Source organism: Manis javanica, chromosome 14 (assembly GCF_040802235.1).
Source record: "Manis javanica isolate MJ-LG chromosome 14, MJ_LKY, whole genome shotgun sequence".
Lineage (NCBI taxonomy): Eukaryota > Metazoa > Chordata > Mammalia > Pholidota > Manidae > Manis > Manis javanica.
The window spans coordinates 54,696,645-54,714,477 of NC_133169.1; the positions used below are offsets into that span (position 1 = coordinate 54,696,645).

Below are 17,833 nucleotides of genomic sequence, written 5' to 3' on the forward strand. Positions count from 1 at the left end.
GGTCAGGTGTCTGCTGAGCTGTGAGCTGTGGCTTTGTGCCCTGTGATGCTGACCTCACCCCAGGGGTACCCCTTTATCTCGGCCTCTGGCCTGAGACAAAGGGGTACCCCTTTATCTCGGCCTCTGGCCTGAGACAGTCAGCCGTCAGCAAGGAAGTGCTTCGGGCTGGGAAATGTTGCCAAGGCCATGTTCAGGGCTCAGTCCCGCCCACTGAGAAGTGACGTCCGGGCCCCGGCCGCGGTGAGTGTGCAGAGCCATTGGCAGGTGCAGCTGCTCTCCCGAAGGTGGCTGAGAAGGCCTCTGTCAGCAGCGGGGAGAACTGACCACACGGGGGGCCCTGCGTCCGCTGCTGTTCGCTCCCGGTCCTGCCACGCACTGGCTTCCTGTGGTCTCTCCGCACTGCCCTCTGCCTCCTCCTGGACCGCGGACGATCCTCCTGGTCGCTGCCGCGTTTGTGTGAAGAGAAGTAACTTAGCCAATGAGGTGGATTTGGGATGAGGCCTGCGCGTGAAGACATTCTAGAAGCATTAGAACTGTTTGAGCCGACAGTCCAGATGTGACTAAACTACGACTTAATCTAACAAATTAATTCAGGAGATGATCCTCATTGTGAAAACAAGTTGTGTTCACCGTAAGGAGATACAGTTGAAACAAAATTGTTGATCTCTACCATACATATGGCGATTTCATATCAATTATGTACTAATTGGATGATTTTATCATGCTGATATTACAGTACAGAAGACTTATTCTGGAAATTATTTAGGCAAACAATGCCAAGTAACAAAACAGTATGCCACAGTTTTTATACAAATTAATTCGAACTACAGATTTTTAGAAGAAGCCCATTGTACATGGAAGAGGATTAGAAGAAAAAGCTGTTTCTGCTTGGATTATGAATATCCAGAAGTATATCAACATCATATGTAATAAAATGTGATATTTTCTGATAACCTTATTCCAGAATATATTAAGCATGACAAAATTAATGGTTTATAATTGAAACAGAACCTTACTTGGAATTGGAATTGTAAAATTTCTACTTAAAACAATGGGTTAGTTTTGGGCCAAGATGGTGGTGTGAATACAGCAGCAGTAATCTCCTCCCAAAACCACATATATCTATGAAAATATAACAAAGACAACTCTTCCTAAAATAGAGACCAGAGGACACAGGACAACATCCAGACCACATCCACACCTGAGAGAACCCAGCGGCTCGTGAACAGGGTAAGATACAAACACAGGCCCGGGAGGTCCCAAGCGCCCCTCCCCCCAGCTCCCTGCGGGAAGAGAGAGATCTGAGTGGGAGGGAGAAGGAGCCCAGGAATGCTGAACATCCAGCCTCACCCATCTGGACCAGAGCGCAGACACAGTCCATGCGTGGGGTCCTGGGTACTAGGGAAACAGGGCAGCAGGCCCGGTGAGCGGGTGCCTGAGGCCGATGCCGGAGAACAAAGAAACAGGAGCGGCCATTGTTTTGTTTTTGTTTTTTTTTTTGTCCAGTGCTTTTTGGAAGTCTTAAAGGGACAGGGACCCCAATACTAGGGAAACAGGGAAGCAAGACCAGTGAGCGGGTGCCTGAGACCAGCACCTGAGGACAATGAAAATTGTGCTTTTTTCTTTTATCGTTAATTATTTATTTAATTTTTTTTTGTTGTTGTTGCTGTTTTTGTTTTGGTTTGGAGAGTGCTTTTTGGAAGTCTTAAAGAGGCAGGGCAGGACACTTAGTCCAGAGGCAAGGAATCTCGGGTTCTCTGGGCACTCTAACCTGCGGGGCAGCAGGGAGCACAGAGGCCCCTTATGGAGATAAATAGCCTCCCGGCTGCTCTCCCTCCAACGGGGCTCCACCATTTTGGAGCAGCAGCCCAAGCCAGGCCATGCCGATTGCAACAGTGGAGATAAACTCCATAGCAGCCGGGTAGGAAGCAGAAGCCCTGTCTGCGCACAGCTACCCAGCACAAGCCACTAGATGTCGCTATTCTCCCCGGAGAGGAAGGCCACAAACCAACAAGAAGGAAAGCTCTTCCAGCTGTCACTTGTACCAGCTCTGCAAACTATCTCTATCACCATGAAAAGGAAAAAGTACAGGCGGACAAAGATCACAGAGTCAACACTTGAGAAGAAGACAGACCAAACCAATCTTCCTGAAAAAGAATGCAAAATAAAAATCATAAACATGCTGACAGAGATGCAGAGAAATATGCAAGAGCTAAGGGATGAAGTCTGGAGGGAGGTCGCAGATGCCAGGAAGGAGATTACAGAAGTGAAACAAACCCTGGAAGGATTTATAAGCAGAATGGATAAGATGCAAGAGGCCATTGAAGGAATAGAAACCAGACAACAGGAACGCATAGAAGCTGACATAGAGAGAGATAAAAGGATCTCCAGGAATTAAACAATACTAAGAGAACTATGTGACCATTCCAAAAGGAACAATATCCGTATTATAGGGGTACCAGAAGAAGAAGAGAGAGGAAAAGGGATAGAAAGTGTCTTTGAAGAAATAATTGCTGAAAACTTCCCCAAACAGACCACGGAAATACACAGAACCCCCATCAGAAAGGATCCAAGGAGGACAACACCAAGACACATAATAATTAAAATGGCAAGGATCTAGGACAAGGAAAGAGTTTTAAAGGCAGCTAGAGAGAAAAAGGTCACCTATAAAGGAAAACCCATCAGGCTAACATCAGACTTCTCGACAGAAACCCTACAGGCCAGAAGAGAATGGCATGATATACTTAATGCAATGAAAGAGAAGGGCCTTGAACCAAGAATACTGTATCCAGCACGACTATCATTTAAATATGATGGTGGGATTAAACAATTCCCAGACAAGCAAAAGCTGAGGGAATTTGCTTCCCACAAACCACCTCTACAGGGCATCTTACAGGGACTGCTCTAGATGGGAGCACTCCTAAAAAGAGCACAGAACAAACACACAACATACAAAGAATGGAGGAGGAGGAATAAGAGGGGAGAGAAGAAAAGAATCTCCAGACAGTGTATATAACAGCTCAATAAGCGAGCTAAGTTAGGCCATAAGATACTAAAGACACTAACCTTGAACCTTTGGTAACCACGAATTTAAAGCCTGTAATGGCAATAAGTACATATCTCTCAATAGTCACCCTAAGTGAAAATGGACTTAATACACCAATCAAAAGACACAGAGTAATAGAATGGATAAAAAAGCAAGACCCATCTATATGCTGCTTACAAGAAACTCACCTCAAACCCAAAGACATGCACAGACTAAAAGTCAAGGGATGGAAAACATATTTCAGGCAAACAACAGTGAGAAGAAAGCAGGGGTTGCAGTACTAATACCAGACAAAATAGACTTCAAAACAAAGAAAGTATTAAGAGATAAAGAAAGACACTACATAATGATAAAGGCTTCAGTCCAACAAGAGGATATAACCATTCTAAATATATATGCACCCAATACAGGAGCACCAGCATATGTGAAACACATAATAACGGAACTAAATAGGGAAATAGACTGCTATGCATTCATTTTAGGAGACTTCAACACACCACTAACCCCAAAGGATAGATCCACCGGGCAGAAAATAAGTAAGGACACACAGGCACTGAACAACACACTAGAACAGATGGACCTAATAGACATCTATAGAACTCTACATCCAAAAGCAACAGGATATACATTCTTCTCAAGTGCACATGGAACATTCTCCAGAATAGACCACATACTAGGTCACAAAAAGAGCCTCAGTAAATTCCAAAATATTGAAATTCTACCAACCAATTTTTCAGACCACAACGATATGAAAGTAGAAATAAATTCTACAAAGAAAACAAAAAGGCTCACAAACACATGGAGGCTTAACAACATGCTACTAAATAATCAATGGATCAATGAACAAATCAAAATAGAGATCAAGGAATATATAGAAACAAATGACAACAACACAAAGCCCCAACTTCTGTGGGACGCAGTGAAAGCAGTCTTAAGAGGAAAGTATATAGCCATCCAGGCACACTTGAAAAAGGAAGAACAATCCCAAATGAATAGTCTAACATCACCACTATCGAAACTGGAAAAAGAAGAACAAATAAGGCCTAAAGTCAGCAGAAGGAGGGACATAATAAAGATCAGAGAAGAAATAAACAAAATTGAGAAGAACAAAAAAATAGCAAAATTCAACAAAACCAAGAGCTGGTTCTTTGAGAAAATAAAATTAATAAGCCTCTTGCCAAACTTATTAAGAGAAAAAGAGAATCAACACAAATCAACAGAATCAGAAATGAGAACGGAAAAATCACAACAGACTCCACAGAAATACAAAGAAATATTAAAGACTACTATGAAAACCTATATGCCAACAAACTGGAAAACCTAGAAGAAATGGACAACTTCCTAGAAAAATACAACCTCTCAAGACTGACCAAGGAAGAAACACAAACTTTAAACAAACCAATTACAAGCAAAGAAATTGAAATGGTAATCAAAAAACCCAAGAACAAAACCCCGGGGCTGGACGGATTTACCTTGTAATTTTATCAGACACACAGGGAAGACATAATACCCATTCTCCTTAAAATTTTCAAAAAAATAGAAGAGGAGTGAATACTCCCAAACTCATTCTATGAAGCCAACATCACCCTAATACCAAAACCAGGCAAAGACCCCACCAAAAAAGAAACTTACAGACCAATATCCCTGATGAATGTAGATGCAAAAATACTCAATAAAATATTAGCAAACAGAATTCAAGAGCTTATCAAAAGGATCATACACCATGACCAACTGGGATTCATCCCAGGGATGAAGGATGGCACAACATTCAAAAATCCATCAACATCATCCACCACATCAACAAAAAGAAAGACAAAAACCACATGATCATCTCCATAGATGCCGAAAAAGCATTTGACAAAGTTCAATATCCATTCATGATAGAAACTCTCAGCGAAATGGGAAAAGAGAGAAAGTACCTCAACATAATAAAGGCCATATATGATAAACCCACAGCCCATATTATACTGAACAGCGAGAAGCTGAAAGCATTTCCTCTGAGATCGTGATCTAGACAGGGATGCCCACTCTCCCCCCTGTTATTTAACATAGTACTAGAGGTCCTAGCCACTGCAATCAGACAAAACAAAGAAATACAAGGAATCCAGATTGGTAAAGAAGAATTTCAACTGTCACTATTTGCAGATGATATGATATTGTACATAAAAAACCCTAAAGACTCCACTCCAAAACTACTAGAACTGATATCAGAATACAGCAAAGTTGCAGGATACAAAATTAACACACAGAAATCTGTAGCATTCCTATACACTAACAATGAACCAATAGAAAGATAAACCTGGAGAACAATTCCATTCACAATTGCATCAAAAAGAATAAAATACCTTGGAATAAACCTAACCAAAGAGGTGAAAGACCTATACCCTGAAAACTACAAGTCACTCTTAAGAGAAATTAAAGGGGACTCTAACAAATGGAAACTCATCCCATGCTCATGGCTAGGAAGAATTAATATCATCAAAATGGCCATCCTGCCCAAAGCAATATACAGATTTGATGCAATCCCTATCAAATTACCAGCGACATTCTTCAATGAACTGGAACAAATAATTCAAAAATTCATATGGAAACACCAAAGACCCCGAATAGCCAAAGCAATCCTGAAAAAGAAGAATAAAGTAGGGGGGATCTCACTCCCCAACTTCAAGCTCTACTACAAAGCCATAGTAATCAAGACAATTTGGTGCTGGCACAAGAACAGAGACATAGACCAGTGGAACAGACTAGAGACTCCAGACATTAACCCAAACACACATGGTCAATTAATATTTGATAAAGGAGTCATGGACATACAATGGCAAAATGACAGTCTCTTCAACAGATGGTGCTGGCAAAACTGGACAGCTACATGTAGGAGAATGAAACCGGACCATTGTCTAACCCCATATACAAAAGCAAATTCAAAATGGATCAAAGAACTGAATGTAAGTCATGAAACCATAAAACTCTTAGAAAAAAACCTAGGCAAAACCTTTTAGACATAAACATGAGTGACCTCTTTTTGAACATATCTCCCCTGGCAAGGAAAAAAACAGCAAAAATGAAGAAGTGGGTCTATATTAAGCTGAAAAGCTTCTGTACAGCAAAAGACACCATCAATAGAACAAAATAACACTACAGTATGGGAGAATATATTTGAAAGTGACAGATCCAATAAAGGCTTGACGTCCAGAATATATAAAGAGCTCACACGCCTCAACAAACAAAAAACAAATAACCCAATTAAGAAATGGGCAGGGGAACTGAACAGACAGTTCTCTAAAAAAGAAATACAGATGGCCAACAGACACATGAAAAGATGCTTCACATCGCTAATTATCAGAGAAATGCAAATTAAAACTACAATGAGGTATCACCTCACACCAGTAAGGATGGCTGCCATCCAAAAGACAAACAACAACAAATGTTGGCAAGGCTGTGGAGAAAGTGGAGCCCTCCTACACTCCTGGTGGAATGTAAATTAGTTCACCGGTTGTGAAAAGCAGTATGGAGGTACAGCAAAATGCTCAAAACAGACTTACCATTTGACCCAGGAATTACACTCCTAGGAATTTACCCTAAGAACGCAGCAATCAAGTTTGAGAAAGAGAGATGCACCCCTATGTTTATCGCAGCACTATTTACAATAGCCAAGAATTGGAAGCAACCTAAATGTCCATCGATAGATGAATGGATAAAGAACATGTGGTATATATACATAATGGAATACTACTCAGCCATAAGAAAAGGGCAAATCCTACGATTTGCAGCAACATGCATGGAGCTGGAAGGTATTATGCTCAGTGAAATAAGCCAAGCAGAGAAAGAGAAATTCCAAATGATTTCACTCATCTGTGGAGTATAGGAACAAAGGAAAAACTGAAGGAACAAAACAGGAGCGGAATCACAGAACTCAAGAATGGACTAATAGGTACCAAAGGGAAAGGGACTGGGGAGGATGGGTGGGTAGGGAGGGATAAGTGTGTGAAGAAGAAGGGGGGTATTAAGATTAGAATGCATGGGGGTGGTGAGAGAAAGGGGAGGGTTGTACAACACAGAGAAGACAAGTAGTGATTCTGCATTTTGCTATGCTGATTGACAGTGACTGTAAAGGGGTTTATAGGGGGGACCTGGTATAGGGGAGAGCCTAGTAAACATAATATTCATCATGTAAGTGTAGATTAATGACAACAACAACAACAACAACAACAAAAAAGCAGTTCCTGTGTGGTGACCTCCAATGAGTTCTACACAATGGTATAAAGGGCATATCAAAGTGAGGGCAAGGGTCTGTTTGTGTTTATACAGAGGATCAAAGCCTAATTTGGCTACCCAGAAAATGAACTAAGATATGATATGAAGAAGAACTTCCAACATCAGCACCATCTGGAAGAGTCATACCAGAAGATGATCATCAAAAAACCACAACAAAGATTCAGGCGATGCTGCAGTTGTAGCTGCATCCATCCCACCAGTTCCTGGACTTGCCATTGGAATGAATAAGGAGATATCTAAGCTGGCCTGTGCTTTAATTAAAGCAACAAATTTGACTGGATCTATACTGTTGGAACTCAACCACGAATTAGGAGAAGTGCAAGTTGTAGCGCTCCAAAAGCTTACGACTACAGACTATCTACTGTTAAAAGAGCATATGGGATGTGAACAGTTCCCAGGAATGGGTTGTTTTAATTTGTCTGATTTCTCTCAGACTATTCAAGTACAGTTGTACAATATCCATCAGATCATAGACAAATTTTCACAAATGCCTAGGATGCCTAACTGGTTTTCTTGGCTTCACTGGAGATGGCTGGTAATTATAGATCTGCTTTGGTTATGTAACTGTATTCCTATTATGTTAATGTGTGTGCGCAACTTAATTAGTAGTTAAAACCTATACATGCTTAAGTTACTCTACAAGAAGATATGTCAAAGAAATAATCAATCCCCCCATTTTTTCTTCCATCTGCTACCTCTAGAGATTTTCTTCTTCCTTCCTAATTACAACCCTTAAATAGAATTCATGCCTCATATTAAATTTACCAAGTATCATAATTCTTCCAAGTGGTAAAGATACCTCAAGACAAATGCTGGGCATAGAAGCCACAGGGCATAAATCTGCAAAGAAGTAAAAAGCTAGCCTTTTCCAACAATACCGCTTCCCTCTCACTTACCAACTTTACATTTCTCTGTATGGCCCCGGAAGATGACTGGTTAGCCAGAGACGGGTAAGATTCCTCAAGGAAGGAACAACCTAAGACAGGCACAGTTGCAGGGGGGCCATCAGGTGAGAAATTGGGGATCAACAGTGGTGAGGCTTAGAACCTCACCCCCCTGTTTAAAGAGAAATCTTCTGCATCCGTGAATGTTTTAATGCCCTTGTCTAGCTTGGATTAACACATAGTCTACAGGCACACACCTGATCATCTATAATTGCTCTCTTACAACACTAAACTATGTTTTCTACCTTTATCTTGCATCTACCTACCACTTCAGCATTTTATTAAAAATAAAAATAATAATAATAATAAAGGGAGAAATGTGGGACCCACATATAAATCAAGTATAAAAATCAAACGAATATTCATATTTGACCGGATTGTTTATAGTTCATAATGTGTGAGCAAAACCGAAAGTTTCTGTGATGACTGCCCTTGTACTGTTCACCATGTAAGAACTTATTCACTATGTAAGAATTTGTTCACCATGTAAGAACTTGTTCGTTATGCTTCAGAAGATTGGAGACTGACGAGAATTAGGCTTGAGATGCATTAATGATTGTGCATTGAGCACTGAGTCCCCTATACAGAATTTTATTGTTGTTAACAACCATTTGATCAATAAATATGAGAGGTTCCCTCAAAAAAAAATTACTTTAAAATGGTGTAAAACAAAGGCTTCATATTGACACACATAAGACAAACAATATAGTTTTCATTAAATATATGAGGTTATAGTAGTAATTCTATAAAGAAAAGTAACATTTGAAGAAAAAATGCCTGTATCAAATTTCCATTGGATTGTGCAGATTTAATATAATATCAAAATAGTATTCTTGTATAAACTGATTAAAACCACATCTTGTAAATCTCTGTGAGTTAAAGGTGCATCCCAGTAAAAGCCAAATAAATTGGATCCTTTTAAAAATGTAAAAAAAATAAAAAAATAAAAAAATAAACCATGGCTAGCATCCCAGGATACTCTCCTACTGTTTTAATCCAGAAGAAAAAACCCACCAACTACTTGATAGAATTTTACATTTTTGGTCTGGGTAAACATCTTCTATACTGGGTAGATTTAAAGAATTTGTGATTTACAATGTAGTAGTCAAGTACTCTTTGTATTTTAGAACATCACCTTTGCTTTCTACCAACCTTTAAGTTTGATCTCTGAATTTAATCTGTTTCATTTTTAATGGTTGATATTCATGTTCTTTGGTCATTAAACCATTTATCCTGTTTTCTACAAAAACAAAAAAACCAAAAAAAAAACCAATGGATTAGATTCATATTAAGATTTGCCTCATTTTGGGTGTACATTTTTAGATTTTTTGCATTCTGGCAGCAGATCTCGTTCTGTGAAGCTGACAAAACTTCAAAAGTCAAGCATGATTGAAACTACAGTATCTTAAACTCCATGTAATTTTATAGTTTGGATCCTTCTGGGTAGATCTAAGATTCAGGGATCCATTACTGCATAGCTCCCACTTACATGGCCCCTTGTACAAAACAGATAGAAAACTTGAATGCACTTTTTTTCTCAGTTGCTGTTGTAGTAGATAGCAGTATAGACTCGCTTTCTCTCACATTTTTCTTCTTTTTCCTGTCTTCCAGGTCTACCAAAAGCAGCTGTGATCAGTCAGCTGCAGGCTTTGAAGGGCTCTGTTGGACTGTGGGCTTTCGGTTGTGCAGCCGATGACATCATCTATATAACTCTTCCCCTGTATCATAGTTCAGGATCTCTCCTGGGAATCGGCGGATGCATTGAGTTAGGTAAGTTTTTATTTTCTCTTGGTAAGTTTTCAGAATGCCTTATAATTAAAACTTGTGCTCATTAAAGTTTGAAGCTTTGGCAGTTGAATTCAGATTGTTTGTGTGTATATTATATAATTATATGTATTAAAAGGACCCAATTTCATGACAAACTCAGTGTATTCCTGAAGTGGAAAGAGCAGAGACCTGGGAATGTGGCCCTCGGTCGGAGCTGGCCCTTGACTGGGCTTCCCTCTCTGTGGGGTCACCCATCTTTTAGTGGTCTTCCTCCCCCTCCTGAACTGGTAGTAAAGCTTTCCAGGAGGCCAAACGTGGAAGCTGCATAGCTCTTAAGGCTCCGGAAGTTACATAGATCATTTCATCTGCATTTTGTCGGTCAAAGAGAGTCACAAACCATTCCAGATTCAAAATCTGAAGGCTGGGGAAATAGACTCCACCTTTTGAAAGGCCGTGTGGTGAATTCATATTGCAGAGTTAAGGGCATACAAGGAATAGCTGAGGCTATCTTTGCAAACACTGTACCCAGACACCCAAGAGGTCATTGGGCAGGACTTGTGACTCAGTGACTCAGTAGATTCCATTCATAAACACACTGAAATTATGTGTCTGTTGCTAGCTAGGCCTGAAATAATATAGTAACAGGTATCATTCACCACTATTTAAATATGTCTAAAATATGATAAAGTAATTTTATGGAATAGGAGATTTTGAATATGGTCCACAATAAAGATGGTGAAAACATTAGCATTTTCCTTGAAACATACACAGATGACTTACATTGTTTTAGCAATTAGGTTGTTAAAATGAGGTTTAGCAGTCATCGATATCTCACCAAGTCGACCTTAGTCTTTCTCAACCTCAAGATATGGTGAGGCTGCTTCAAGGTTTTAAAAATAATATGTACATGTTCAAGGTCACAAATAAGTGAATATATTCTCAGTCTCCATGAAGGATGACTCTTATCTCTGGTTATGCTCTACGACTTGTAATTCTTGCCCTTATTTTGACTGATGCTTTCATTCCATGTGTTGCAAAAAGTGTATTTGCAATCAAAATGTAGAATTACAACAGGAATAATTTTACATGACTTAGTAGACTTTAAGATTCATGTTTTCAGTCGAGCTTGATATAAATGACCACTGATGAATATAACAGCCTTGACAGTGAGCAAAAGTGTTCTAGACAGCGAGACAGCGCAACTGCATTTGTATTTTATCTTAATGCTGCCCTTGAATGTTTTCTCTAGTGCCCGTTTTTGCCTTTTCTCATAGGCGCTACTTGTGTCTTAAAGAAGAAATTCTCTGCAAGCCAATTTTGGAATGACTGCAGGAAGTATAACGTGACTGTGTTTCAGTATATTGGAGAACTCTGTCGCTATCTTTGCAAACAACCTAAGGTAAGAGTGATCATTATCAGAGAGAAAATGTTATTTCAGAAAGAAAAAGTATGTAGAGAAAAAAGTCATTTTTTAACATTTAAAATAAAACCTTTTTTACCACAGTAAATAAAATATTAAAACTGACTTTCAGAATTGCCCAAATTATTTTTTTAAACATGATTAAAGCTTTTTTATACATTACTTTAAACGTAGTTTTCTTTTGCAAATTTATCCAAAATACTAAGTTTTCATTTTAGAAATTAGTTTATATTTTTATAAGAGGCCCTAAATTGATGTTCATCAAGATACCTTTCTCTAAGCCCTAATAGTTTATACCTTCCATTTAAAATATATAAGTATCTTTTAAGTTGTCATTCTCAAAGATACTCTTGAAAAATTATGAATTAAACACCTATAAATTCTTCTTCACTTCTGTTAAAGTGTAGCAATTTATCATCTAATCCATACTGGTCTATCAGCTGAGTGAGGCTGAGTTTCTTGTTCTCCTCAGATAAAACTGACTGCAACTCATAAAGCAACAGCTGGCTACAGCTTCTCCACTTCTTTATTAACAACTTACTGAGACAGGTCATTCTTTGATCTATACATTTTGACTAGTTTTGGCCTCCGAAGAAGATCTTCTTTCTCCTGAATCTGCTTCACCAATTTTGCTTTTTCTTCATTTAATTCTTTTCTGGGAAGATTCTCATTCACAAAGTCATCCTGGAGATCACTGCATGACCCAATATCAACTGACTTAGATTCACATACATTGATACTCTTGAAGGTATTTTTTAAATGTGTATTTTCTTCAGATTCATTGTCTATATGTTTAATACTTTCTCGAAATTCCAAACAGTTTTCTTCTGTTAAAGATGGTTTTTCTGAAAAGGTCTTATTTTCTTCATTTTCTACTTTAAGCTGCTTTACCACACTGGAACAGGAATTAAATGAAGATCTAGCTTTCCTTAGTCGTTCTCAAAGTGTTGCACTCATAGGTTGTTTTCTTGAACTACTTGTACAGGGAGATGGTAGACTGTCGCAGGCCTGTGGAGTGCTAGGTAAAATCACAGCTGAGTCGGATGGACTTTCCATCTTGAAAATGAAATCTTGGTTTACGTCTCCCTATGCCATTCCCAGTGTAGAAAACACACGCAGCCGAAGCCATGAGCAGGTCCAGCTCCAAGAAAAAAGTCATTTTTGTTTATTTCTACTCCAGCTTCTTCCAGAATGTAGTTAAGAGCTAACTTGCAAAGATGTGTGCAAAACATAAAAATGAATGTAAAATGCATCAGAGGAAATAAAAGGAGAGTAATGCAGAAATATACATGTGCTTTAGATTGTGACAGGATAGGACAGACCCACAGTCCAGTCCATTTCACATTTAGACCTATTATAATGTCTATAAACATTGCCTGGATCTGATTATGAAGTTAGATGCAGGCCATGTTTATAGAAAGTAATGTTTCTAAGGTGGAATTAGGTAATATTTTAAAATGCTGTCCTTAAAAAAAAAAAGGGATGACATTGATTACACTTGTTTTTCTTTTTTCTTTTGAATAAGTGATTAGAATATCTTATCTCATTTTGCTTTTGCTTGGTTTTGCTTTAAACTTAAAGACAGATTTTTCTTTGATTTACATGTGTCTCCCCTACCTAAAGCAGTCATTACCACATACTTTGGTGTTTTGCCCCTTTCTGAAAATAGACGAATGGAGAGGGTTGCCTGAGGCTTGTCTTTATTAGTTCATTTGCTTTTTTGACCTCAGAAATTATTTTCCTTTTCCTAGTGTCATTTGTATTTCAAGGTATGGATTTTTTTACTGTATGATTTTCTAAACAATCTTGAGACTACAAAGTAGTGGCTCTTTCTGTAATCAGATCAACACCAGTGCCTGAAGAACTGTGGTGGAGAATGCCTGCCTGTGTGGGGTGGGGCAGCAGAACCTGACGACTGGCCGTAGGCCTTTGAGAAACACCTTTTCCTGGGCTAGGGCATCTCTCACTCATCACCTGTGCCATCATCCCACTGGCTTATGGCATGGATGGTGAGCTGGGGTATCTTCTCTGGCTGGCTGAAATATGTCCTTTACCCAGCCTAGCTGAGATGAAGTTGGAGGCATTTAAAAAAGACTTGATTAAATACATGGGATTACAAAGGAGAGATAAACACAGAAAAATGTAAAACTGGATAATCTTATTTACAAAATGCTTTTATTCATTTTAAGCTTGGCATTTACCATGGAGAGACCTCCTGCTAGCTCCTGACCCATCTCTATACTTTTTCTTTTTCTTTTTTTTTTGGTTAGGTGTGCTTCACACGGCTATAGATTCCCTAGATTCATAGCCAAGACAGGGAGTCCCAGAGAAATGTTTTAGGTTTTCTAACCTTTATTCTGTTCAGGAAGACTTTGCCAATATCAGGGTTTGGTCTCACCTGAAAAGTCCCAGTAGAATTATAATTCCACAGTCTGACATATTTTCCCTTCTAGTTTTCATCATATTCTTTGTTAATGTGTATATCTGGGACTAGGTTACTTTAAGGAATTCATGTCCTCCAGTAAAGATAAAAGCCACCTTCGTAAAGGACATGGTAGGTACCACCTAATGAGCTTCCTCATGGCCTTCCTAAACTGGGTCTCCAGCCACTCGTGTTTCCTCTCATCCTTTAATAGTAGCATTAGCTTTCCCAAGGTTATTTGCCTAGTAAGTGTTTATTGAATGGCTGAGTATATGCATTTATATTATTACAAAATTTTACCAGCTTAAATAATGCTGCAATTATATATATAGGCTTTTCATGCAATATAACCAGTTTAGGATCTCAGAAGTGAAAGCAGTCTAAGGACCCAGATATTTTGGTGATTTTTTTTTTTTGGCATATTTCCCAACTGCTGTTCAAAGTGGTTGATGGGGTTTAGAATCTCATGGGCAATGTGGTAACATTGCCTGTTTCTCCGTCTCTTATCAGTACTGGATGGTGTTAACAATAGTGGTCTTGTAGTTGTGCTTCGTGGAGCTCTAGATACTCCTTCAAGCTTCCTCAAAAGTTCCTGAAGGATGGAGGACAGGGATAATAGGTGTAGCTCTGGGAGGAACGTGTTCCCAGCCCAAAGGCACATAAGCCAGTGAAACCAGTGAAGCCAAAACCAGTCAAGGGAAAAGCTAGGTGGGAGAAGCTCTTTATTGCTTACAAGGGGCCCAGCTCCATTCGCCTCTCTCCTGCAGCTACTCTCGCTCTCCATTCCTTTCCCAGCCCCGTGCCCGCTGTCCTCTCTCCCTGCCCTTTTGGGGAGAAACTCTGCAGGTGGAGCCCCAGTGACTGACAGGCTCCAGAGCAATTGTGCAACAGAGGGAAGGAGAGAACCGCCTCCCTGCATCCCTTGTCCCCGAGGCTGCCAGAGGCTGCAGCAGTAAGCACCTTTGTTATGTAAAACGACTGAGGCAAGGCAAGAGGTTCTGGAAATACTGCAGTTTTTATCCATAATAGGCCAGTCTTTGTGGCTGACCCTTTAAAATATGGTGGGTGAAACCAATTTGCTTGGGCTTCTTCATAATGTTTTCTTTGAACAGAGAACATTTTGTTTAAAAAAAAATAAGGAAAAGATGATTTAATTTCATTTATAAATTTATAGGCTAGAAAAACAAATATTAATTTCTCTTTTAGGATTATTGGCAAGGGGGGGATAATTTTATGTCCCCCTTTAAAATGTCTCTTCTGAGTCTTTCACTCATTTATCTCTTTGGCATGATGTTTTATCTCATCTGTTAGACCTATTATTTCCTGTGCTGAAGATATTAATAGTTTGTCATATTTCTTACAAATCTTTTTTCAGAGTGTTTTTCCTTGAGTTTTTTTTTATGATATACAATGCCCCTTTCAGCGCTCTGAATTTGTAATGCACTAATTTAGGGAAACTACTTTAGCTGCAGAGCATTTGAGAGAACTGAGAATTAAAAACAGAAAATCTGATTGCTTTCAGTTAAATATTTTCATTTTTAACTGAAGTTCTGTGATGAAAAGATGCTGTTCCTGAAATAATCTCTAAGAGTTTACCTGAAGGTAAATTGAGGAAGAGAGAGGGAAATATAGCTCAGCCTAAAGAAAAATTTAACAATTCTTTTGAGCAGAGATGCATTATATTATCTAATCCCCTTTGTTGAAATCATATAGAACAATACAAACAGTTCTTGGCATTAAAGGTTAGAAGGAAGTCATCCTGTTCTGCATGACACCTTATCCCTTCAAGGAGACCTTGCTTTTTTGCTGCCCATGTTCAATCCTTTCAATGAACTTGCCTTGAAGGGGAGCAGTGGTGTCCTCTGTGTGGCCCGCACCTCCTCTGTGTGGCCCGCACCGCACTGGGCAGTGGGTTCAGGTGGGGCCAGGCAGTGAGAAAGTGCTGTGGTTCACACTCTCAGATAATTAGAACTGAATGTCTCATAAGCCATGGATGTTTATTTAAAATAAATCCTTAAGCAAAAGAAAGCAAAACTGTCCCTAAATATACCCAGATTTGTTGTCAATCTCAAGGTAAGTGATATAATCCAAAGGAGATTTACCTGCGGGCAGGAGTCACAGCTAGGCTGAGTGGTGATATGTCACTGCATAAAAGCACCATAGGGTTGCTTTCCATGGTTGGGAAGAATTTATCCACTCCTGACCCAACCCTGTCTTTTTTCTCTTTTTTTGAAACTCCAGTTACAAAAGTTCCTTGGCATAAACATTGGATAAACAGCCTCAAACTGCTGGCAGCAGCATTATCCTTGAAAACCAGCCAAGGTCCTGGTTCATCTTAGTCACGGAGTGAGTCTCCCCTGGGACAGGAAAGCAGTTCGTTCCCACTTTTCCAGTGTTCCAAGTTTTCTACTTACTGAAGCATCATCATATGATTTCTGATTGGATCTAGTTCTCTATTTTCTTAACATTAATACTGCATTTAATATTGACAGGTGAGGAATGTGTGAACCTCTAGACATTGGTGATTCTCTGTGATCTGCCATAGAGTTTATCTTATTGGGACAAATAGGATTGGGCAGTTGGTAGTTACAGGGTCCCCTATGTCATTCATTCACCCATTCATTCACTCAAGTAACATTGTAGGTTTGGGTATACAGGGGCACAACAGACAAGCGAGACCCCCTTTCTCAAGGAACTTACACTCTAGTTTGGGGTAAGACAAAGTAAACCAGCAAGCACACGAAGCAAAGTAATTACAAGTTTATCGAAGAAACAAACAGGCTAAGGTCCTGGAGGCTGGTCGGTGGCAGGAGAGGGCATCGCTAGTTAGACTGCGTGGTCAGAGAAGGCATCACTGAAGTGGTGTGAAAAATGGCATAAAACTAAATGTGATTCATTCCCAGAGGAATTAGCATATTGACAAAAAGCCCACATGGTGAAGTACATGCCAGAAAGATGCTCAGACTGAGAGGGGGAAGGAAATTGAGGAAGAACAGGCTATGGATATTCGGAGAAAAAGAAGTTTTGAACCAGCCAGTAAAATTAAGACAAATGTAAAGAAAGCATAATATGGGTATAACATACTTAGGTGATGTCCAGGAGAGAATGTGAACCCTGTAGTACTTAGCCAGTGAGGACCCAGGGGCGGGAGTCACAGGTTGAGGACTAAACTGCTTGTCGTAACCCCCTGAGTGTGCCTGGTCACCAGACACCGATCCTGCAAGACCACCGTTAAAGCCTCGCTCCACTGTTCTCTTTGTCTCCGTGTCCACTTACTGAGTTCAGCCCAGTGAGCGTGGTTCTCTAACAGTGGTGACCTGTGAGCTGAGGCACTAACCTGACATGTGGGATCTTGCCATAGAAAAGCTGGGAGATTGCAGATCTGACCGAATAAGCTGAAAATGAAGACGGCCACAGGGCACATAGCCTGAATGTTTGAAGAGAAGGAGACCCTGGCTGGAACACCGATAGACCAGATCTTGTAGGGCTCAGTAGATTGTGGAGGAGGATTTGGATTTTATCCCTATCAGAGCATTTGGAAAAAAGATGAAAGCAAACCGGAAAAAACATGAACAATTTGGGATCTATTTTGAAGGAGAGAGAACAAGACTTGTTAAAGTTCAGGGATGGAGAGGGAAGGAATGGATAGATTCAAGGATGAGTCCCAGGTTTTTAGTTCAAACATATCTAGGTCCACTGAGACCCATTTGCAGAGATAAAGAAAACTGAGGTTTACGGAGTGAAAACTAAATTTCTTTAGGACCTGTTTAGTTTGGTATGTTAATGAGGCATCCAGGTGAAGAAGTAAAATAGGCAGTTGGATGTAGTAATCTAGAGCCCAAGGAGTACCGGGACAGGGTCTGATCAACAAAGCAAAAGACTTATATTATGATGCATATGTATGATGCCTGCTTTTCAAGTTAATATTATAATTTATTATTTAGGCTGCTATTATTTAG

The 17,833-nt window shown here is 39.6% G+C and overlaps 1 protein-coding gene and 1 pseudogene across 2 annotated transcripts in view; one reads left to right on the forward strand and one right to left on the reverse strand.

Annotated features, from left to right (window-relative positions):
- LOC140845920 (long-chain fatty acid transport protein 6-like) overlaps nt 1–17,833 on the forward strand; it is a 64,945-nt gene that overhangs the window by 21,695 nt on the left and 25,417 nt on the right. For both annotated transcript variants that reach the window (XM_073221114.1, XM_073221116.1), the window contains 2 exons: nt 9,877–10,035; nt 11,307–11,431. In XM_073221114.1, the coding sequence (XP_073077215.1) occupies nt 9,877–10,035; nt 11,307–11,431 (284 nt within the window). The remainder of the gene's footprint in view (nt 1–9,876; nt 10,036–11,306; nt 11,432–17,833) is intronic.
- Nucleotides 11,453–15,113, reverse strand: LOC140845921 (swi5-dependent recombination DNA repair protein 1 homolog pseudogene; annotated as a pseudogene).